Below are 24587 nucleotides of genomic sequence, written 5' to 3'. Positions count from 1 at the left end.
CTCATCGACCCGCTCGACTTTCTGCTGCTCCTGACTTCCGACCACCTCACGACGACGGGTCCAGGCCGAGCGAGCCGAGCGACGAGCTCAGCTGATGCAACCTGACAGTACATTTCCCGGCACGAGGCGGCGGCGGCGGCGGCGGCGACCGAGACCGAGACCGAGGAAAGGGCGCAGTGCTGAATTGAGCCCGGAAGACAAGGGCGACGGAGCCATGGGGGATGCTCTGAGCCCAGAAGAGAAGCTGCACCTTATCACCCGGAACCTTCAGGTCAGGCCTTAGAGTTGGAAACGCGTTGTTGGGAACTGAGGACCCACCGTTCAGAGACCCTGAACCCCACTACGAGATCCTAAGTGTATGGGGCCGGGGGCTCCTCGCCAGAGCAGCTGTGAGCGAGCCTGCAGGCCTCACTGCGGGTCCGTCCGTCAGTCAGTCAGTCAGTTATCTGGGTACCACAGAAGCCACATGGGGCTCACCTCCTGTGTGCAGTTACCTGTGTTGAACCAGACTTTGAATCAGACTCCCACCCTATTATGTGCCAGGCGCGGTGCTAGGTAATGGGGATACGTCAAGGCTCTGCCCACCCAGAGTTTGTCTGAAGGGAATCAGACGTTAAAAATGACTTGTAATCCAAATACTTGATTACAGTTGAAGAAGGTACTGTAAATTACTATACACGAAACTTTGAACAGAAATGAGGGAGACCACTGGGGTGTCAGGGAAGACTGAAGCAGTGAGCTTTAAACCGCATCCTGAAAGCTGCAGGTCACCTCTTCACTGACGTTCCTGCTCTTCCCACGCACAGCAGGAGTGGGAGTGGGACATTTCGGGTAAAAAGAACACAGATCAAGACCCAGAGGAAAGCCTAACCGACGTAGCTCAGTGGTCGAGCCTGGACCTATGAACCAGGAGGTCACAGTTCAATTCCCGGTCAGGGCCCTTTCCGGGTTGCAGCTCATCTCCAGTAGGGGGCGTGCAGGAGGCAGCCGATCCATGATTCTCCCTCATCATTGATGTTTCTAGCCCTTTCTCCCTCTCCCTTCCACTCTGAAATCAATGAAAATATATTTAATTTAAAAAATAAAAAAGACCCAGAGGAGAGCAAAAACACTGTGGTGCAGATAGGAGGCTAACTTGGCTGGAGTAGAGTGAGCCAAGTGCAGATCAAACACTTAGTCTTTATATGTATTGCTCCTTCCCTTGGCTCCTTCAGGCTCTTACTATTGTCACCTTTTTCTGGAAGGCCTTTCCTGAAGCACTTGATTTACATAACAAATCGCCTGCCACCAGAATTGTATCACTTGCTCTGCCTTTTTGGTTGTTGCTTCCTCATAGAACTTATCACCAACTGACATACTATACATTTTACTTGTATGTTTAGGAGAGTACAGGGACCCAGTCTTTGAGGGTCTTGTAAGCTGTTTAAAATCGGGGTGTTAGCCCTAGCCCGTTTGGTTCAATGGATCGAGCATGGGCCTGCTGACCAAAGGATTCCAGTCAAGGGCACATACCTTGGTTTCAGGCTTCTCCCGGCCTGGGCCCTGGTCAGGGCTTATGCAGGAGGCAACCAATCGATGTGTTTCTCTCACATCGATGTTTCTGTCTTTCCCTCCCTTTTCCGCTCTCCCTAAAAATCAATGGAAAAATATCCTCGGGCAAGGAGTAATAAGAAATAGATAGATAGAATGATAGATAAAAATAAAATTGGGATTTTATTCCAAGAGCAGTATTAGGTCACAGCCTTTTTCCTCTTTTTTTGAGATACAATTCACATACCATAAAATTCACCCTTTTAGAGTGTAAAGTTCAGTGGGTTTATTGTAGTTACAAAGTTGTGCTATTATCACCATTATCTATTTCCAGAACACTTTCATCACCCTCAAAAAACCTATACCCCTTAGCAATCACTTCCCATTCCTCCCCGCCCCCCAATCCCAGGGAAACACTAATTTATATCTCTACGTATTTACCTATTCTAGACATTTCACATAAATGGAATCATACAAAACATGGCCTTTGTATCTGACATCTTCCATTTAGCATAATGTTTTCAAGGTTCACCCATGTTGTACCTATCAAAACCTCATTCCTTTTTTATGGCTGAATAATGTTCCACTGCATGGATTAAACCAGATTTTGTTTATCTATTCATCAGTTAATGGACATTTGAGTTATTTCCGCTCATAACTTAATCTTAACCAGAGATTCCTGCATGCTTCGCCTTAGCCAGATCCTTTGTTTCCTAGCCTCTCTTCATAAAATAGTGCTGGTTGGAAACAAAGGATGTACAAAGCCAATGGCATTGACTCACTCGGGTTTTAAAGGGTAAGTGATATGACCTTTCCTTGGGTAGTAAGAACCCTCTGAGTGTCCAAATAAGTCAGGGGCTTGGAGGATACAGGATCAACCTCCAATCAGCTTGGAACACAGAATTTTAACAAGTCCAATTTTAATAGATAAATTCAACCAGCAAAACCATTTTTGTCACCATGGCTTCCAATAGCCCTCCCAACAATCACTTGAACAAACACTAAAACCTCTTTTTATCTGTAGCATACCAGCCTATTAAGGTTTTTCCAATATATCTTAGGGCAAAAGGAAATTATTAAAGTATTTAAACAGGTAAATGAGGTCATCAAATTTTGGGTTTTAAAGATGTCTCTGGCTGGCTTTTGGAGACTGGATTAGAGAGAGCAAGAGAGTAGATATGGGAGACCTGTTAGATTGCTGTAGTAATAATCTTGGTGTAATCCAATGATGGCCTAGACTGGGTGGTGGGAAAGAGGTGGAGAGAAGTAGAGGGTTTAAAAGCTGCTTCAGAGTAATTTATGCAACTTGATGAATGATAGTACCATTTATTGAACTAGGGGTGAAACCATAAATGAAAAGGATAGTTGGGGAATAAGGTGGAAAGATGAGAACATGAGCTTTTTGTTATGCCCAGATTTCAGGATCCCCAAAAAACCACATCAGGGAGCCAGCCATGTCTGATGCAAAAGCATAAGAGTCTTTATTCGAGCTAGCTTGGCTCCCCCACCTTGCCGACACAGCAGCAGAAAGCAGAGAGAGATAACTCTGTGTGGAGACGGGTTATATAGGGGGAGTTGGAGTAAGGGGAGGAGAAAGGACTGTGCTCTGCCTATTGGCCAGGAGCAAGTCGGTGTCTTGTTCCTGGGTGTGGCTAGCAGAGGCTTAGACTTCAAGGAAGAAGCTCCTTGCCAAGCACGTGGCCAAGGTAAGATGGAGCACTTACCCTGGGGCAAGATGGAGGGCGTAGCCCTTACCCTGAGGCAAGGTGGAGGGCGTAGCCCTTCCCCTGGGGCAAGGTGGAGGGCCTAGCCCTCGCCCTTTCACTTTTAATTTTGAACACTTAAGTTTGAATTAACTGGGTTGATAAAAAAAAGTACACAGTTCTGTGTACACATGGGTGTGAGCAGGATATCTGGTAGTTACTAGCTCATAGGTAGTAATTGAAGCCACTGAAGGGGATCAAGGAGAATGTAAAGTGAGAAGAGGTAGGGCTGCAAGAATTGCTAATATTTCCTGATTAGGGAGAAGAACAGATACAAAAAAATCTGAGACCCGGCAGCCAAAGTAGGAGGAAAACTAAGAGAATGAAATAGAAGAGGCCAAAAGAGGAGAGTTTCAGGAAGGGAGTGAGAATTGAATTTACCAACTTGGAGACCATCTATGATCTTAGCAAGAGCATTTCCAATGGTGTATTGCTGCCTGGAATTGGAACTCAAATGGAAGAACAGATAACTTTTTTTAAGAAGTTGGCTTTGAAAGGAAGGAGCATGAGTTAGAGGTAGTTGGATGGGAAAATGCGATTGGGGACATGCCCCATTCCCCTGATATCAGTGTCATTTCACTGGAGTGGTACTAGCAACAACACCAACTTAGATTGGCTCTCATTCTCTACTGGGACCATGGCTGCACCTCCTGCTGGCTCTGAGTCTGGACCCCCAGTGACACATGCCTTTGTTTTCCACAGGGTAAAGGATGAGCAAGGTGGGGCACCGGCATTAAACCAGCTCTTCTGCTTCCACAACAGGAGGTTCTGGGGGAAGAGAAGCTGAAGGAGATACTGAAGGATCGGGAACTTAAAGTTTACTGGGGAACAGCAACCACAGGCAAGCCACATGTGGCTTACTTCGTGCCTATGTCTAAGATCGCAGACTTCTTGAAAGCAGGATGTGAGGTAAGCAGTAATATTTAAACCAAGCAGTTGCCCTGGCGGAATGGCCAAAAGAGGGACTTAACAAGGGCAGGGTAGGGGGAGGCGGGGAGATCCTCAGGCAAATTCACATTTTGCTGGTTCCTTATCTCTCATGTCCAGGTAACAATTCTATTTGCGGACCTTCATGCATACCTGGATAACATGAAAGCCCCATGGGAACTTCTAGAACTCCGAACCAGCTACTACGAGAATGTGATCAAGGCAATGCTGGAGAGTATTGGTGTGCCCTTGGAGAAGCTCAGGTTCATCAAAGGCACTGATTACCAGCTCAGCAAGTAAGTGCTTGCTCATCCGCCTTCCTCATGGCTCTGGTGCTCCTTGCTAATTACAGGTCTGTGGAGTCTGGGCACTCTTAAATTTGGACTAGATGCTGTTTGGCTCTACCTCTTAACCATTTAAAAATGTATTCCTTTTGTCCTTTTAATTCATCCATTAAAAATGTACTGACTAGTAAATGCCTAGGTATATTATCTCCATTTGCTGGAGATATAAATGTAATCATAACAAAAGTCCTTGGCCTTCCAGAGCTCACAGCATATGGGAGAGCAATGATGAACAATTCAGCCTTCCTTTCTCCTTCCAGGCTCAGCAAATATTGATAAATGTAAAAGAAAAATATTTTACTTATCACCTCCCCAACAACTTTTATTGCTTCTTTGTCAGTTTTATTCATGTTTGTAATGTTAGAATACATGTAATTCTGTGCCCTACTTTTTTAAAAAAATATTTTTTTATTGATTTCAGAGAGAGAGAAACATCAATGATGAGAGAGAATGATTGATCGGTTGCTTCCTGCACGCCCCCCACTGGGGATCGAGCCCGCAACCCAGGCATGTGCCCTAACTGGGAATCTAACCGTGACCTCCTGGTTCATAGGTTGATGCTCAACCACTGAGCCACGCTGGCCGGGCACCAGGTCCTTTTTCTTAAACTGAGCAATGGGTACACTATTCTTAAGACATAGAAGATAGATTGAGAAATTCTGATGTTTATTTAATAGGCATTCCAGAAGAGGAGAAGGGAGGGAAATGGCTGAGAAGCAGTATTTCAAGAGCTAAGTGAAGATTAATAAAAGCCATCTTTTAAAAAAAACACACACAACACATAAAAATGAAGTAGTATTTTGAATGAAAGGATGGGCCACTCACATTTTAAAAGCTACTAGGCAGTGCTCTCTTGAAATGTCTTAAGATTGGGGGAGTGAATTAATGTACTTTCGGATTAAACTGAGGCCTGGGCCTGGTTTTAGCTGTCTACTCTTCCTTTCCTCTTCAGAGAGTACACACTAGATGTATACAGACTCTCCTCTGTGGTCACACAGCATGATGCCAAGAAAGCTGGAGCTGAGGTGGTCAAGCAGGTGGAGCACCCTTTGCTGAGTGGTCTGCTGTACCCTGGACTACAGGTACTTACGAGGGATGGGGTGCCCGGAGACCTTTTCTGTTCTGCATCTAAACACTGGTCGAAACCTCTCTCTCAGCCTAATTAAACTGATGCACTTGCTGTTCCTTCACAGTGCTATAAGCCTTCCTACCTGCCTCCATTTCCTAAAACCCTCTTTTTCAGTTGTAAGTTTCCCCTACCTATCTGTCCCTGAACTGCTCATCTGCCCTAGCCAGTTTGGCTCAGTGGATAGAGCATCGGCCTGAGGACTGAAGGGTCCAGGGTTCGATTCTGGTCATGGGGACATGCCCAGGTTGCAGGCCCAATCCCCAGTAGGGGGCGTGCAGGAGGCAGCCTATCGTTGATTCTATCTCATCATTGATGTTTCTATCTCTCCCTCTCCCTTCCTCTCTGAAATCAATAAAAATATATTTTAAAAAAACAACAACAACAAAAATACTGCTCATCTCACAAACCTTCTTTAAGTTGACCACAATCTCTTGAAAATTAATTTCAGAGCAATGTGTGAAAATAAATTTTAGGCATGATCCTATTTTCCATTAAACAAAACAAACTCATCCTATTTTATGTGTGCACACTTATATGAACAAAGAGAAAGATGGAAAAATACAAATCAAGCTGTTAATATTGGTTACTTTAGGAAGGCAGGATGAATATGTAGATAGACAACTTTTTCTTTGTATATTTCTTTTTTAAAAATACATATTTTTATTGATTTCAGAGAAGAAGGGAGAGAGAGAGAGAAACATCAATGATGAGAATCATTGATCGCCTGCGTCCTGCATGCCCCCTACTGGGGATTGAGCCCACAACCTGGGCATGTGCCCTTGACCAGAATCAAACCAGGGACGCTTCAGTCCAAAGGCCGATGCTCTATCCACTTAGCCAAACCGGCTAGGGCTCTTTATATGTTTCTATAATGTTTGATGTAAGAAAATTATTCCTCCCTTGTCACCTCCAAGTGATCTTTCCAACGGTTAAACCTGGAGACATTATTGATCTACACTGTCCACTGTGATAGCCTCTAGTTATAGCCATATATGGCTGTTAAAAGTAACTAAAATTAGCCCTCACCAGGTGCTCAGTTCATTGGAACATCATCAATACACCAAAAGGTTGCAGGATCAATCCCCAGTCAGGATTTGATTGATGTTTCTCTCAAATCAACGTTTCTCTTTCTCTCTAAAAATCAATAAATATTCTCAGGTGAGGATTTTAAAAATAATAATTTTTTTAAAATATATTTTTACTGATTTCAGAGAGAAAAGGAGAGGGAGAGGGAGAAAGAAACATCAATGATGAGAATTATTGATCGGCTGCCTCTTGCATGCCCCACACTGGGGATGGAGCCTGCAACTCAGGCATGTGCCTTACTGGAAATCAAACTGTGACTTCCTGGTTCATAGGTCGCTGCTCAACCACTGAGCCACACCGTCAGGGCAGTATTTTTTTTTTTAATGTATTTTATTGATTTTTTACAGAGAGGAAGGGAGAGGGATAGAGAGTTAGAAATATCGATGAGAGAGAAACATCGATTAGCTGCCTCCTGCAAACCTCACACTGGGAATGTGCCCGCAACCAAGGTACATGCCCTTGGCCGGAATCGAACCTGGGACCGTTCAGTCCGCAGGCCGACGCTCTATCCACTGAGCCAAACCGGTTAGGGCTATTTTTTTTTTTTTTTTAAGTAATTAAAAATTAAAGTTTTAGTTCTTTAGTCACATCGGCCATATTTCAGTTGCTCATGAGCCATGTGTGACTAATGGCTATCAGGTTGGACAGTAAAGATATAAAACATTTACCATCACAGTAAATTTTTTTGGACAGTGCTATCCTAGATTCTTTCTGCTTGCTCATCTTTCTCTCCCTATCCTTACTCTTCCCCCCATCCAATCAGACACTAAATGTTATCAATTCTGTCTCTTAAAAAATCTCTTAAATTCAGTCTTGCTCTACGTCCCCACTGAGTTGATTCATCATTATTTCTCACCTGGACTCTCACAGCAGCCTTCTGGATATTTTCTTTATCTCCAACTCATAGGCCTCCATTCCATGCTTTGCCCTCTTACTGATGTGATCTTTCTACAGTGTAGTCAAGTTTCTCCCCTCCTTAAAACCACTCACTGTCAGGGATATTGCTAGGCGCCTAGCATGACAAAATTATCTGTTTATAAGTCTCTTCTCAACTGGGTAACTGGTTCTTGAAAGCTGAGTCTGGGTTTGATTCATCTCTGCATCCACAGGGCTGACACTAGGCCTGGCATGTATTAAGTGACAGTAAGTCTTTGTTTACTAGTTTAGCCTTACCTTTTTCTCCTGAGCTCTCTCAGCACTTTCTTTTGCCCCTTGCTTAACATTTTTCATAGGCTTCATTATGCCGTGGGTACCTTTGACATGACTGGTCAAAAGTTTCTGATGACCTAGATGCATGTAGAAGAAATATAGTAGGAGTTGATGCTCATGTGTTTTCTCTCCGCAGGCCTTGGATGAAGAATATTTGAAAGTAGATGCCCAATTTGGAGGTGTTGATCAGAGAAAGATTTTCACCTTTGCAGAGAAGGTTAGTATCCTCTTTTCTATCTTTTTTCTTTTGAACCTCAGAGATATGCTGAACATGCCAGTCCCACCACTCATAACCAAATTGTATGGTTAAGTATTATTTTCCTTAAGTACTATTGTTTTGCAGATGAGAAAACTGAAGGTAGAAAGAGTAAGAAAGTTGTTCAGTATCTCAGTTAATGGCCAAGCAAACAGCTCAGTTTCCAGGGAAAGGCACTGCTGTTCTTTCCCAGAGCATTTGGTCTGTTTGCTCAGGATTTTACATAAATCACTCAGCTCTAAGATGAGGTTTAATAGTGCTTAAAGGAGGAAATTAGTACAAGCCCATAACAGTTTTTTTTCTGGGAAAGAGCTTGAGTAAGTTGAAAAGAGCTTTTGAGAAGCAGTTGGTATTTTTGTAAGCATCTCAAAACCTCACATTGGCAAGGGTGGAGAGAAAACACTGCTAGTGGAAATAGCTGGAGGGTGGTTTGACAACACTAAAATGTTTCTGCCCTTTGCCCTAATAATTATAAAAATTTAGCCTAAGGAAATAATTTTAAAAATGCAACTTGAGTTATGTATGAAATTATCACATTATTAATTTAAAGCAAAAATCTAGAAATAAATTTACATCAAATGACAAGGGATTGGTTAATACATTAAATAAAGTCTCGCGTTGGAATATTATTTAATTTTTTCAGTCTACAGGCTGACGCTCTATCCACTGAGCCAAACCGGTTAGGGCTATTATTATTTAATTTTTTAATGGTTTTTAGATATATTTAGTGAATGGGGAAATGTTTACAATGTAAATTTTATAAATATATATTTTAATATTGTTTATTAGAGAGAGAGGAAGGGAGAGAGATAGAGAGAGAAACATCGATGTGAGAGAGAAATATCAATTGGTTGCCTCCTGCATACACCCCAACTGGGGATTGAACCCACAACCTGGATATGCACCCTGACTAGGAATTGAACCCACAACCTTTCAGTGTACGGATGATGCTCTAACCAACTGAGCCACACCAGCCAGGGCAGTTTTTATGTATTTTTAAGGGTTATAAAAAAAAAAAAAGGAAAGTATGTAAGAGAGACTATATGTGCGGTCCACAAATCCTAAAATATTTATTATCTTGCCCTTTACAGAAAAGTTTTGCCCATTCCTGCCCTAGAGATAACATGTACCCTTGTAATTTATTACAGTTTTAAGTTAGATATTTTTACCACTTCTCAACAATGCAACAACCTGTATTTTTATATATGTTTCACTTTTATATATACTTTAAATCCCAAAGACTTTATTATAATTGTTTTGTAAACAATTTTCATGAATACTTAACCATTACTTATCCTTTCTGATACTCTTGATTTCTTCCTGCAATTCTATGTCTCTAGGCTTCCATCTGGGATCATTTTCCTTTAGTCTAGAGCCCCCCTTAGTATTTTGTGTTTGTAGTGAAGGTCTCTTAGTAATGAGTTCTTTCAGCTTTTATCTGCAAACATCTTTCTTTTGCTTCCAGTGGGTATAAATTCTAGGCTGACAGTTATTTTCTTTTAGCCTTTTAAAGAGTTGTCCCATTGCCTCTGGCTTCCATAATTTCTACTGAAGAGCCACCTATAGGTGTCATTGTGTCAGATAATATTTTTTTTTTTCTGGCAATTTTAAAGGTTATTTCTTTGTCTCTGATTTTCAACAATTTGACGACGATGTTTTTTTGCTGTAAGTTTTCTTTGTGTTTATCCTACTTGGATTTTGCTGGGCTTCTTGAATCTGTGGGTTGACATGCTTATCAAATTTGGAAAATTGTCCCCTATTATTTCCTTAAATATTGCTTCTGTCCTATTCTCGGTCTCTTCTCCTGGGACCCTAGTTACATATAGGTTAGACCTCTAATATTCTGTTGTTTTCCTTTCTTTGTTCCCTCTGTGCTTTAGTTTGGATATTCTCTATTGACTTTTCTTCAAGTTTATTTATCCTATCTTCTGTTGAATTTATTCAGTATTGTGTTGTGCCTTTTTAGAACTTCCATTTGACCCTAGCCGGCTTGGCTCAGTGGATAGAGCATCGGCCTGAGGACTGAAGAGTCCCAGGTTCGATTCCGGCCAAGGGCACATGCCTGGGTTGCGGGCTCCATCCCCAGTGTGGGGTGTGCAGGAGGCAGCCAATCAATGATTTTCTCTCATCATTGATGTTTCTATCTCTCTCCTTCTCCCTTCCTCTCTGAAATCAATAAAGAAATACATTTAAAAAAAAAAAAGAACTTCCATTTGATTCTTCTTTATACATTCCAATTCTTGTTTACAGTTCTCCATCTTTTATCCATCTTATCCATCTTTTCCTTTTTCTCTATTCCCTTTAACACACTAGTCATGATTATTTTGACACTTTGATCTGCTTATTCCAATACCTGGAAGGTCTGTGGCTCTGCTTTTGTTGACTATTTTAACTATCAGTTACTTTTTTCTGCTTTTCATTTCTAGTACTTTTTCACTGTATCGGAGTCATTGTAGATACGTTATAGAGGCTCTGGATTATGTTTATAAAGTAATATGTTTCCTGTAGACCAGGGGTGGGCAAACTTTTTGACTCAAGAGCCACAATGGGTTCTTAAACTGGACCCGAGGGCCGGAACAAAAGCATGGATGGAGTGTTTGTGTGAACTAATATAAATTCAAAGTAAACATCATTACATAAAAGGGTATGGTCTTTTTTTTTTTTTTTTTTTTTTAGTTTTATTCATTTCAAATGGGCCGGATCCGGCCCGTGGGCCGTAGTTTGCCCACGGCTGCTGTAGACTGTTAAGTTACTGACTTATCACCTTGATCCTGTCAGGGGTTGATTTTAGACTTTGTTAGAACAGGTCTATTACAGTTTTGCCCTTCTTTTCTTGATGTGGTTTTTATTCTTAGGCTGTGGCTTTTCTAGAGTCTCATACTGAAATTTCAAGGTGTTCACAAAACCCTCACTATTTTGATTGAACCTAAATTTCAACCTCTGTCTTGAGACCCAGCACTGTACAGCCTCTGAAATCTCTGCTCAGGTCTTCAGCCTCGGGAACCTGTTCTCTGCTAGGTTTTCTGGAGTCTCTTCATACGCATGCACAGCCATGAGTCTCAGTGGGGAATTTTGACTTGGTTTTTTAGAGGGGGGAATCCCTTCTCTCTAGAACCCTTCCCAAACCCTAGCCTTCTGACAGCCCTACACATCAGTCTCTGCTTTGTCCCTTTTTCTCAGCACCTGGTTTGAGAAATATTCCCTCACAGGGAAAGCCAGGGTGAGCGTGTGGTCACCTTTACTTTCCCTTGTCTCAAGATGTGTAGCAATACACCTCTTACTGTCATGCCTGCAAATGGTTATTTTAGGTATTGCCAGGTTTTATAGTTGTTGATGATGGACAGTAAATCCATTAGCCTCACAATGTAATACTAATAGAAAAGCTTGGCAGGATGGGAGGACTTTGTTTACATTATGATCACCATTGAAAGCTATATATTTGGGCCTGGCTGGTGTGGCTTGGTGGTTGAACATTGACCTATGAACATTGACACGGTTTAATGACCAGTCAGCGCACATTTCCGGGTTGTGGGTTTGATCCCCAATAGGGGCATGCAGGTGGCAGCCAATCAATGATTATCTCTCATCACTGATATTTCTCTCTCTCCCTCTCCCCTCCTTTCTGCTCTGAAATCTATAAAAATATTTTTTCAATTAAGAAAGTTGGCATTCACTGGAAAGAAGAGATTGGAAGGAATATATGAAACAATTAAGTTGCTGGCCAAGTTAGATGAGATTAGGGTGCTGAGGAGTGCTGGGATCCAACCCCAGCAGGTCCAGGGGTCCCCAAAGGTGTGGACGGAGTCGGCGAAGAAGGAATGACATGGAGACAGCGTTCAGTTGATCAGCAGCCTAGCCAGGATCTCTAGCCAGGAACTCCAGCCAAGTTCTGGTCAGGATCTCCAGTGGAAGTTCTGGCCAAGTTCTGGTTAGGATCTGATGTTTATTGTCTTGTTACATCTGTATTTATACCAGTTGATTTTAATCCTGTCAATTTCTATTGCAAAGGTTAGGGCGTTTCTTATCTCCATTCCAGGGAGTAAAGATTATGTAGCTTAAGCGTGATTGTTTGTAGTTAAAGTGATTAACTACCCGCCTGGCACTTAGTTAAGAGGTTGTATCCCCTCCCTAACCTCAGGGAAAAATCCCCACCTGGGGAAACAACCTTTCTCGGAGAGGTGACCTTGGTTAAAACACATGGCACTAAGGAGAGCAAACATATTAAGAACAATATGCTATATATGCCAGGTCCCTTGAAACATATGCTGTGCAGATGTTTCTTTCCTGCAGCGACTGTGTCAAGCAGCAAGGATGGACCGGCTTCCAGCAGAGGAGGAATTGATCCTAATATCTGCATTGTTTCTTTTCTAACCCCTCAGTATCTCCCTGCACTTGGATACTCAAAACGGGTCCATCTGATGAATCCTATGGTTCCAGGATTAACTGGTAGCAAAATGAGTTCTTCAGAAGAGGTAGGTGACAACTCTGACTTGAGTTTAGAAATCTGCAGTAAGAGATGAAGAGATTAAGGACTCAAAAGGAGAGTAACTTACCTAACTAGAATTCTCAAATACTTGAGTTAAAGTAATCTTAAATTAGTTAATTCCAGTGGTTCTTGAGTACCGAAGGACCCAGAAGCAGTCCTGATGATTTTTTAAAAAATATATTTTATTGATTTTTTACAGAGAGGAAGGGAGAGCAATAGAGAGTTAGAAACATTGATCAGCTCCTCCTGCACACCCCCTACTGGGGATGTGCCGCAACCAAGGTACATGCCCTTGACCGGAATCGAACCTGGGACCCTTTAGTCCACAGGCTGACGCTCTATCCACTGAGCCAAACCGGTTAGGGCAGTCCTGATGATTTTTGAAGTTTTACTGCTACTGATAAAAAGTTCAAGCAAACATAATTTCTTTATTCATAGAACTGTGATAAAATTCAGCCTTATTAATGAGATGGCTGTGGTTGCATTTCACCAACTAGCGTCTTGATTATTAGGGTGATGTTTGATATAATTAATAGGATAGATATGCTGTCTTTTAACATGTAAAAGTCCAACTTAAGGAACGTACACTTTTATTTTGTTCACTAAGGGTACAGAATAGAGCAGCAGTTGCCAACCGGTGGTCTGTGAGGTCCGAAAGGTTGGCTACTGCTGGAATAGAGGACGGGTGTCCCAGAGATGTGGAAGGTTGCGTTCAGGGTTCCCAAACATGGCTGATCTTCAGAATCACCTAGGAGATTTTGTTTTAAAGTTGATTAGACCCTGTCCTTAGGTTCGGATAAAGTGGTTCTGGGAAACAATTCAGGAATCTGTATTTTCTTTTAAATCGTACTACATGATCCTGTTTGAAGTAGTGTTTGGGCGTTCATTTCATTCTTTGATCAGAGATGAAGGAAATATATACATGGAAATTGTTATTTTTAAAAGAATATACTCATTCTTTTTTCTCTCAAGTTACCGTGTTCCATGTCTCAATTATTTCTCTGACTAAGTATATACATTACTCATCCTATTGGTGACATTCACCATATTTTAATCCTGGAAATAGGTACTAACAGCAGTTCCCAAACATGAATGCATTAGAATGACTCAGAGCTTTTTAAAAATATAATACCTGGCCCAACCCCAGGAGATTTTGATTCATGAGGTTTGGGTGGAGCTCTGTAATTTATATTTTTTTAAAGCACCCCAGATGATTCATATATGGCCATATGTGGACCAGAAATTGGTGACTACTGAACTCAAATGAGCATGATCTCACTCATAGAATAAGAAACAAATTCTATTACCCTAAAAAGGAAAAGTGGCTCTAGATAATTCATGATATCTGGTGCTGGTGGTTGTTGTGAAACAAGTATCACCACACATTGCTGATGGCAATGTCAATTTGTATACCCTTTTCAGAAAACAGTTTGGGGCTTGGTAGTTTAAGGAAATAATCTTAGAGAAGGCAAAAAAAAAACTACTGCTAGATGTTCATTGTAGTATGATGTATAATTCGTAACAATTAGGATATAATCCGAAAGTTTAGAAACTGTTATATAAATTATGTTGTCGCTAATAGTTGGAAATATAATACACCATAAAAATTATAAGTGGCCGAAACCGGTTTGGCTCAGTGGATAGAGCGTCGGCCTGCGGACTCAAGGGTCCCGGGTTCGATTCCGGTCAAGGGCATGTACCTGGGTTGCGGGCACATCCCCAGGGGGAGATGTGCAGGAGGCGGCTGATCGATGTTTCTCTCTCATCGATGTTTCCAACTCTCTATGTCTCTCCCTTCCTCTCTGTAAAAAATCAATAAAATATATTTTTAAAAAAAAATTATAAGTGAAGACTAGCCACTCAGAAATGCTTATGACGTAGTCTCATAATTTTTAAGTCTTTGTTTAAAAGATTAAAATGCGGAGGTTAGGAGCACCGACATTCCCCTCCATGCAGTTGAAATCTAAATATAACTTTTGACTCCCAAAAAACTTACCTACTCATAATCTACTGTTGACTGGGAACCTTAACAATAGTAGTGAATCAACACATATTTTGTATATTATATGTATTATATACTGTATTCTTACAATAAAATAAGCTAGAGAAAAGAAGATGTCATTAAGAAAATGATAAGGAAGAGAAAATACATTTACAGTACTGTACATATTGGGGGGAAATTGCGTATAAGTGGATCTGTGCAGTTCAAGCCTGTGTTGTTCAGGGTACACAGATTAGTTGAGCATATTCTCATTTTCAACCACAAGAGGTCCTCTTCCCTTCCATCGCTTCTAGGAGTCCAAGATTGATCTCCTTGATCGGAAGGAGGATGTGAAGAAAAAACTGAAGAAGGCCTTCTGTGAGCCAGGGAATGTGGAGAACAATGGGGTTCTGTCCTTCATTAAGCATGTCCTTTTCCCCCTCAAGTCTGGTAAGACACTCCCTGTTTTCTTCTCAGAGGCCAGGCTGAAAGAGCAGAACTAGTAGTGATAATACTTGTGATCATACACTGTATCATACTTGTGATTTGTCACAGCCTTCCTCCAGGGATGGCTTCCCTGGCTCTCTGCTCTGAATTCACAAATATTAATAATGGTTGGAGTTGAAATTCCATTTAGTTGTCCATGTGTTGTTACCAGGTTAGGTTCTAAGTGCAGTGGGTAGCGATGATAAAATGAGGGTGGGGGCACGGCATGAACTAGAGCAGTGGTCGGCAAACTCATTAGTCAACAGAGCCAAATATCAACAGTACAACGATTGAAATTTCTTTTGAGAGCCAAATTTTTTAAACTTAAACTATATAGGTAGGTACATTGTTATTAACTTAATTAGGGTACTCCTAAGCTGGCCTTTGCTAAAAACGTCCTCAGTCTGATTGAGGTACATTCGCTGAGGTTGACCCCTTCCAACTCTCCCACCCACACTCGTCTTGTATACTTGTTTCATCTATCTCCTTTCTGAAAACCGACTTCTGCGCATGGGCCACGAAGTTTCAATCACACTGTACGTGTGCACCCGCACGTGGTATTTTGTGGAAGAGCCACACTCAAGGGGCCAAAGAGCCGCATTTGGCTCGCGAGGCGCAGTTTGCCGACCACTGAACTAGAGGAATAAAAAGAAATGTAAGACACAATCCTTCCCCTTGAGTTTGGATGCTAGTTGGGTATACAACATGGCCACACATCCAATTTTAAAAATTAAAACACCACGTAATAAAGTTCAAAATAACATGTATGAGAGAAACAACAGATACCCATATATTTGGGCTAGGGATGCTGACTCTGCCATTAGCAGTGAGTTTGTTGGTGTGATCCTTTTTCTTACAGAGTTTGTGATTCTTCGAGATGAAAAATGGGGTGGGAACAAAACCTACACAGCTTACTTGGACCTGGAAAAGGACTTTGCCAATGAGGTAATACCAGAGGAGGCATAATCCCCACTGAACTCATCCTTTTTTTTATTCTTCACCCAAGGATATGTTTTAGAAGAAGAGAGAGAAAGAGAAACATTGATGTAAGGTAGAAACATTGATTGGTTGCCTCCCATACATGCCCCACCTGAGGACATCGAACCTACAACCTTTTGGTGTATAGGATGATGCTCCAACCAACTGAGCCACCCAGCCAGGGCCCCACTGAACTCATTCTGACAGACCTCTCCATCTTGTCCTAGCCGGGTTTCTGGGTATGTATGCTCTCCAGGGCTATATATATATTGTTAATGGCTTAGGTGAGGATTCAGATGGTTGACATTAGATGGGCAAACGGCACAAAGCTAATGTATTGGTGCCCTAATCACTCTCCAAAGGACTTAACCTGGAATGAAGAACCAAACCAAAAGGAAGCATTTTAAGGACAGGTACAAAATCAAGGCTCAAAAAGGAGACACAAGCCCTAGCTGGTTTGGCTCAGTGGATAGAGTGTCTGCCTATGGACTGGAGGGTCCTGGGTTCGATTCCAGTCAAGGGCACATGGCTGGGTTGCAGGCTCGATCCCCAGTAGGGAACATGCAGGAGGCAGCTGATCAATGATTCTTTCATCATAGATGTTTCTCTTTCCCTCTCCCTTCCTCTCTGAAATCAATAAAAACATATTTAAAAAAAAAAAAAGGAGACACAGATATAAAAGGACAGAATAGAAGATACTATTTGTTTCACCAGTTTAGCAAGACTTACTCGATGGCCATGTATTAGGCACCGTGTTAGGGGCTGGCAATACAAAAAAGACTACATCCTCATGAAGTGCATAATCCAGTAGGAGAAGCAGGCATACAAACAAATATTTCCTGTCTTACTGCCCAGTGAAGATATATGCATGGTCTAGAAATAAATGGGAGGAAGTGATTAACTGGCTGTCTAGGAATCTTTGTAGAGGGGATAGCATTCACTATTTCACCTGAGGGGTAGGAATTCATGAGGTCATCTGTGAGGGAATAAACTGCAAAGACATGGTAAGATGAAACAGCATGGTATACAAGGAATCACAGTGGTTTGATCTGCCTAGGCAGTGGTTCTCAACCTTCTGGCCCTTTAAATACAGTTCCTCATGTTGTGACCCAACCATAAAATTATTTTCGTTGCTACTTCCTAACTGTAATGTTGCTACTGTTATGAATTGTAATGTAAATATCTGATATGCAGGATGGTCTTAGGCGACCCCTGTGAAAGGGTCATTCAACCGCCAAAGGGGTCGCGACCCACAGGTTGAGAACTGCTGGCCTAGAGTCTAAAAGGTGAGGCGGGACATTGCAGGCATGGACAGTTCATAAAGGGAAGATGTAATCATAGTGTATATGGGGGGAAATGGGGAGTTTTGGTTGACTCTGAAGTTGAGTCAGCAATGTGATAGGCCTGTGTGAGTCTTGGCCTAAATCATCAGGAATGCAGATCCCGGAACCAGAGAGCTGGTAATGCATTCAGTTCTCCATTGTTCTGAGTACGTTTGGGCTTGTGCATGGACTTCAATCTTAAGAAGTTTATTTGGCCGAAACCGGTTTGGCTCAGTGGATAGAGCATCGGCCTGCGGACTCAAGGGTCCCAGGTTCGATTCCGGTCAAGGGCATGTACCTGGGTTGCCGGCACATCCCCAGTGGGAGATGTGCAGGAGGCAGTTGATTGATGTTTCTCTCTCATTGATGTTTCTAACTCTCTACCTCTCTCCCTTCCTCTCTGTAAAAATTCAATAAAATATATTAAAAAAAAAAAAAAAAAGAAGTTTATTTGATAATCCGGGGTGTCTTCGTCGGGAGAGGAAGGATGCCACTATAGGCAACACACTCAAAACCACAGTTGAAAGAACTGGGCATGTTTAGCTGAAAAGCAAGTATGGATCCAGTCATCCTCAACTACATGAAGGACTCTCCTGGGTTAGGGTAGGTTTCTTCTTGTGGCACCAGAGGGCTACACCAGGACTTCGGGAGTGGACCACAGGGACGCATGCTTAGGTTCAGCTTCAGGAAAAACTTTCTAACGACCCAATTCTGTGGCAATGACAGGGCTGCTTCACTTGACCATGCATTCCCCACCACTGAGGTGTTCAGGCAAAGAACCATGTCGTATGAGGCAATGTTGTAGGAGGGTTTGGGCATCAAATGGAAGAAAGGACTCGGTGACCCCTGAGATCTGAGGGCCTTTAAGGCCCATTTTTTAGATATTTGACAGCCAATCAAAGATTCTCTCATCATTGATGTTTCTATTTCTCTCCCTTCCCCTCTGAAATCAATAAACAATATATATTTAAAAAAATAAGAGACCTGGGCCCCAGACAAGTCAAATAACCTTTCTGGACCTATTCCCTTCTCTGCCCTACCAGCTTCACAAGGTGGTTCTGGTTGTGCTGGGGAAGCTCCCTGCATCCTGTACAGACAATATTAGTAGATTGAGGTGTCCGGTGTCCGGTGTCCTTTGCCCTGTTCCAGTGTCGTACCTCACCAGGCCTCATACACTTTTGCAGGTTGTACACCCTGGAGACCTAAAGAATTCGGTTGAAGTCGTCTTGAACAAGTTGCTGGATCCCATCCGGGAAAAGTTTAATACCCCTGCACTGAAGAAACTGTCCAGCGCTGCCTACCCAGATCCGTCGAAGCAGAGTAAGGCCAGTGGGGGAGGGGGTGACATAATCTGGAATGATAGCCTGTCACTGGGCCTCAGAAAGAGGTCTGTCCTAAACTGAGGGCCCAGAAGCCAGGGGGTCTGAAGTGCAAGAATGCCATACCCTGTTGACTCCTGGAATGGAACTTGAGTCATCTTGGTTTTGGTCTGGTGGATAGTGAGCAATGACTGTGTCCTGTTGTACCAGCACTGCTGGGAGATGCTGGTGTAAGGCGTGTCCTTGGGTCCTTTCACTAAGTCCTCTTCAGTTAGACCATGACGGTGACACAAGTGCTTACACCCAGCCTGCACAGCTTCTCAGGGAAGCTCATCTTTAGAGTCACTCACTTCCCTTCCATGTGCCTCTGACTGGCTCTTAGTTGGCCAACCACTCCTCTCAGAAAAGACTCGGTAATTACATGGGGAGCACATGAATGGAAGCACCTAAAGGTGGCAGAGCTACGACTGTCCCCTCCCCTCTCCTCCCGCCTAATAACTGAGTAAGAGTAGGTGAAAATCTAGTATGTCACTCCTCAAAGGGTTGTATCACAACCCTGTTTTAAAGAAGATATAGCTCAGAAGTAGCATTCATGGTAAGGTAAAATGTCATTGATCAAGAAAAGTCTGGCCCTAACCGGTTTGGCTCAATGGACACAGCATTGGCCTGCGGACTCAAGGGTCCCAGGTTCGATTCTGGTCAAGGGCATGTACCTTGGTTGCAGGCACATACCCAGTAGGAAGTGTGCAGGAGGCAGCTGATCGATGTTTCTAACTCTATTCCTCTCCCTTCCTCTCTGTAAGAAATCAATAAAATATATTTTTAAAAAAAAAGAAAGAAAGAAAGAAAGAAAAGTCTGGACTACTGTAAAATAGAGGCCAGGGCTCTCACATTCTATAAAAGTATTCAGGTCCTCAGTTTGCTACTTCCATGAAATCCTACATGACTAATATATAATTCTGTAAATCTTTCCAGTAAATTTAAATAAGAAGAATTAAATGATTTGATAGATAGATAGATGAACGTATAATTGGTGGCTGGATTCTGGTGATTCTGCAGAAAGGCTGCTAGTGTCCTTTGGTGGGATCAGCAGTTGGCTTCCCATAGGGAAAGAGGACAGTTCTGACCCCTTGGGGTTCTTCTCATTCCCAGAGCCAGTTGCCAAAGGCCCTGCCAAGAATTCGGAACCAGAGGAGGTCGTCCCATCCCGACTGGATATCCGTGTGGGGAAAGTCATCAGTGTGGACAAGGTACTCATTTTCACTACATTCCAGAGAGGCAGGTAGGGGTCAGGTTTGTCTGTTTCCATCTGGAGGAAACCTGGCCTGAGATGGGAAGTAACATCCCTGAGATCATATTGCAAGTCAGAACCCAGGTGTCTAATTCCAGGCCTCAGGCTTTTCCCTTTGCTGCCTCCGGACCTTATGCAGCCAAACATAGCCAGGAACTCAGTGGGGGGCAGATGTTAGTCAGGGGGAACTTGTTGATCCGTTAAATCTGGTCTGATGAACTCACCTGGTCTCTACCAGTTTGTCTGGACTAGCTGCATTGTCTTGGGCTAGCCACTTTGTCTCCCAAACCAACCCCACCACCAATACACACACACACATAGAGAGAGACAGTGGTAAAGGAAGAAAGACTTTCTTTTTCCAGAGACAGAGGTTATGCAACCAGTGGTGGGGACCATTTGTTTGGGCTTTTTCTCCTCCGGGCATTGATTGACTTTTCACTGTATAGACCAGGGGTCCTCAAACTACGGCCCGAGGACCACATGCAAACACAAATATTGTATTTGTTCCCGTTTTGTTTTTTTACTTCAAAATAAGATATGTGCAGTGTGCATAGGAATTTGTTCATAGTTTTTTTTTTAAACTATAGTCCGGCCCTCCAACGGTCTGAGGGACAGTGAACTGGCCCCCTCTTTAAAAAGTTTGAGGACCCCTGTTTTAGGGTTTCCTTCCACCTCTTAAATAAGTAATTAGACTCATTTTACTCAACTCCCACCTCTTTGCTGAGAGTAGAATATACCTTCAAGGCCCGGTCTCTTGTCTGCTATCTGGGACCTTGAAAGACAGTACTAGAAGGACCCTCAAGAGCTTCTCTAGGGAGTAGATGCCCCTTCTGGAGCCAGAGGGTTCACCAGGCCCCATGATCTATTCCATTGTGACACTCTGGGACCAACATCTCTTGCTGGCAGCACCCAGATGCAGACAGCCTGTATGTGGAGAAGATTGATGTTGGGGAAGCAGAGCCTCGGACTGTGGTGAGCGGCCTGGTGCAGTTTGTGCCCCAGGAGGAACTGCAGAATAGGCTGGTGGTGGTGCTGTGCAACCTGAAACCCCAGAAGATGCGAGGAATCGAGTCCCAAGGCATGCTTCTGTGTGCTTCTATGTAAGTGAGGACATAAGTGGGGTGGGGCGCAGGGGGAGGCCAAGGGTGGATTGGCCCATGCGATGCCCCTCCACATGCCAGGTGGAATGAGAACACTGGCCCAAAGGTGGTGCATGGAGGAATTATTTCTTGTACAAGTACTATGAATGAAGCACTTTACGTACAGTTGACTTTATTAACACAGAAATGGAAGATTCAAAGCAGTGTGTACATGCCCACCTCTCACTAATAAGAGGTGGAGCCAGAATTCAACCCAGTTCCGATGGGCTTTTAAGGCCTTGCTCTCTGTTATGTCACACTTCCTTCCCGAAGAGCCCAGATTTTGGTATCTCTCCCGACCTAGGACTTCAGTTTCGCCCTGGTTAACCCAACCCTGATGATGTCCCTGAAATCCCAGTGGGGCCTCCATGTGGAGGCTCTAATGCTTTGATCTCATGGCAGCTGGAGGCAACCCGTAGCTTCACTCTTTCCTTGTCCTGTGTGTCTTCCCAGGGAAGGGGTCAGCCGCAAGGTTGAGCCCCTGGACCCTCCTGCAGGCTCTGCTCCTGGGGAGCGAGTGTTTGTGAAGGGCTATGAGAAGGGCCAACCAGATGACGAGCTCAAGCCCAAGAAGAAAGTCTTTGAGAAGTTGCAGGTAAAAAGCTGCCATTGTTTCCCTCTTACCTGGGCTGCCTGGACTGTCCCCCCAGACTGCTCTGTACTGAATCCAAACCTGCCCACTTCCGGCTGGGCCTTTCTGCATCTAAGCTCCTCCTTCTTCATTCCAGACCTTTCTGAACGAGGTGCTTAAGAAGCAAGTCTGAGCACCGACAGGCTCCTTGAGGCACAGACAGTTCCTCGTTTGACTCTTGTCTGTGATAGATAGTCCCCATTTTACCTGGCAGGATACCTGCCAAGGCCACACAGGTCACCACAAGTGCTAGAGCCAGGATCAAACCCTCCCAGGGTCACTGTCACCACCTTGATCTTGGAGCACTCATTCTCTTCCCCTTCTGGGGCACTGACTCCTGTGTGGCCTGCCCCTGTGACCCTTGAGTTCATTCATTCAACAAATATTGGGTCCCTAATATATATATGTATATGTCAGGTGTTGTTCTGGGTGCTTGGGCTACTGCATCAGTGAATAAAACAGCAAAAATTCACTCTCCTCTACTCTCACTACTGTTTGGCTTTTTCTAGTTAATAACTGGTTTCCTGGTGCTCACTTCAGCAGCACACATACTAAAATAACTTGTTTCCTCAATTAAACAAAGGTTTTCTGGAGGGCATGTCGAGTGATTTCTACTTCTCCATCCTGCTGTATGTGCCAATTGGCTTCATCCCCTCCCTCCTTTCTGGTTTTCCAGGATGGCTTTATGAATCACTGATTTTTTTTTCTGACTATAAAATATATTTTCAATGTAGATATGTATAAAATATAGAAGAAAAAGAAGAAAACAAAATACCCATAGTCCTATCACCTAGAGCAGTGGTCGGCAAACTGCGGCTCGCAAGCCACATGTGGCTCTCTGGCCCCTTGAGTGTGGCTCTTCCACAAAATACCACATGTGGGTGCGCACGTACAGTGCGATTGAAACTTCGTGGCCCATGTGCAGAAGTCGGTATTTTGTGGAAGAGCCACACTCAAGGGGCCAAAGAGCTGCATGTGGCTTGTGAGCCGCAGTTTGCTGACCATTGACCTAGAGATACTGAAAAATGTCATTAGTGATTATTTCCTTCTGGATATTTTCTGTACATAGAGATATTTACAGTTTGAGTCATACCATATGTTCTTTTTTAAAACTTGATGCCTGGAAAACTTCCCTATTAAATACTGAGGGGGGATCTTATTGTATAGTATTGTGTCATAATTATCATTATTTAACTAAATTATTTACCCTTATTAGACATTGAGGTGGTTCTGTTTTATACTATTAGAATGCTATGATGGATGTCTTGGTACATAGTTCTTCTCTCTTGTTCATGATTATTTTCTTAAACTAAGTCCCTAAAATGAACTTTGTGCCATTGAATTGGCTCTGACTCCCAGTGACCCTATGAATCAGTGATGCCCACAGTGTCCTGTTCACAACAGCTCCTGCAGACTCGCCTTCGGCTTCTTTTATGGAGTCAATCCATCCCATACTTGGGCTTCCTCTTTTCCTGCTGCCTTCTGTTTCCCCAGCATTAGTGTCTTTTCCAAGGAACCTGCCTTCTCATGCTGTGCCCAAAGTAAGACAGCTTCAATTTTGTCGTTTTTGCCTCCAGGAATATTTCAGGTTTCCCTGAGTCAAAAGATGGGAGCTCTTAGAAAAGTTAAGTCAGTTTACACTCCGGTGGTGTAAGGGAGTCTTTGTTTTCTTGCAGTTCCATCACCATCACTATAATCACTTTTTCTTTCTTATCCAGGCTGACTTTAAAATTTCTGAGGAGTGCATCGCACAGTGGAAGCAAACCAACTTCATGACCAAGCTGGGATACATCTCCTGTAAATCACTGAAAGGGGGGAACATTAGCTAGCTAACCTGCCTCTCCCACCCTTCCCCATCATCCTGAGTCATCTGTCTCCTCAGTTTGCGCTATCATCCGTTTACCTATCTCCCCGGACACTGAAACAAGAAGTTTGGGGCTTTATCAGGTGCAGAACTTGCTGAGAAGGCAGCTCAACCGCCCTCGAATCCAGGATCGCCCCCGAATCCAGGATCACCCCAGTCTGGCTACAGTAGGAGGCCGACCTCCCAGGGAGTAACAAGGGCTGGGCAGCAGCAGGGAGTCTAGCTCTACCTTCTTCCCTTGGCAGCTGACTTAAGAAATCTGGTTTTAATATAACTCACAGAAAATGTTTATGCCACAATCCTTCTAATTGGAAAAACACTGGTTTCTAGGTTTTCCTGGAGTTATCCCAGCAGCTGTGCCTCTGCCTGGGATCTGATGCCTGAACTGAATTAATTACAGCTTCTCCCCAACAGGAAATTGTGGGATTTGAAAGGGGAAGGGAAAACAAGAGAACCTAGTGGTCTACCACGTGGTTGGCAGCATTCACCAATGCCTGCCAGCTCTAAGGCTTGGCATTGGAGATGGGGCCTGCCTTGGACTCCTGGCATTTCCCTTGATTCTGCTAGTTTGGGACAGTCCCTAAACCAGCTATGTGTTAACATCAGAAGTGGGGTGGATGGTACAGCCTGGTTCTTTCTTCACAGAGGGTGGGGTACTTCTCCATAAGGCATCTCAATCAGTATCACTAACCATCACTGTCATGAATTCAAATAAAAGGTCTGAAAAAGGGTGTCTGAATGAGGCCTGTCTATAAACCAGCTCAGGAGAGAGGAACACAAGTGTGTAGCAGCTGCTGAGCCCCTCACCCAGTCTGGGGCTGCTTGTGTCTTGTATTTTTGACCCTG

The 24587-nt window shown here is 43.3% G+C and overlaps 1 protein-coding gene across 2 annotated transcripts; it reads left to right on the top strand.

The window, feature by feature from the left end:
• Nucleotides 1-68: 68 nt before the first annotated feature.
• On the top strand, nt 69-24490 carry YARS1 (tyrosyl-tRNA synthetase 1). Of its 2 annotated transcripts, none has more exons than XM_070404652.1 (13): nt 69-271; nt 4056-4202; nt 4341-4516; nt 5517-5646; nt 8125-8205; nt 12624-12716; nt 15026-15161; nt 16057-16142; nt 18682-18817; nt 19969-20066; nt 21014-21207; nt 21700-21841; nt 23596-24490. In XM_070404652.1, the coding sequence occupies exons 1-13, from the start codon at nt 95-97 to the stop codon at nt 23704-23706; spliced, it is 1707 nt and encodes a 568-aa protein (XP_070260753.1). In that variant the 5' UTR covers nt 69-94; the 3' UTR covers nt 23707-24490. The 2 variants fall into 2 exon arrangements, with proteins under 2 accessions (XP_070260753.1, XP_070260754.1); XM_070404653.1 differs by having other exon boundaries at nt 183-271; nt 3996-4202.
• The last annotated feature ends 97 nt before the right edge of the window (nt 24491-24587 follow it).

Source organism: Myotis yumanensis, unplaced genomic scaffold (assembly GCF_028538775.1).
Source record: "Myotis yumanensis isolate MYYU_CA2020_CCGP unplaced genomic scaffold, mMyoYum1.0.hap1 SCAF_2, whole genome shotgun sequence".
NCBI lineage: Eukaryota > Metazoa > Chordata > Mammalia > Chiroptera > Vespertilionidae > Myotis > Myotis yumanensis.
The sequence above is the reverse complement of the archived record's forward strand: the minus strand, read 5'-3'. Positions and strand labels throughout refer to the sequence as shown.

Coding starts and splice junctions, on each gene's coding strand:
- YARS1 (XM_070404652.1), top strand. CDS start 95: ATGCAACCTGACAGTACATTTCCCGGCACGAGGCGGCGGCGGCGGCGG. Junction 4,517..5,516: donor ACTGATTACCAGCTCAGCAA/GTAAGTGCTTGC, acceptor TTTCCTCTTCAG/AGAGTACACACTAGATGTAT. Junction 5,647..8,124: donor TGCTGTACCCTGGACTACAG/GTACTTACGAGG, acceptor TTCTCTCCGCAG/GCCTTGGATGAAGAATATTT.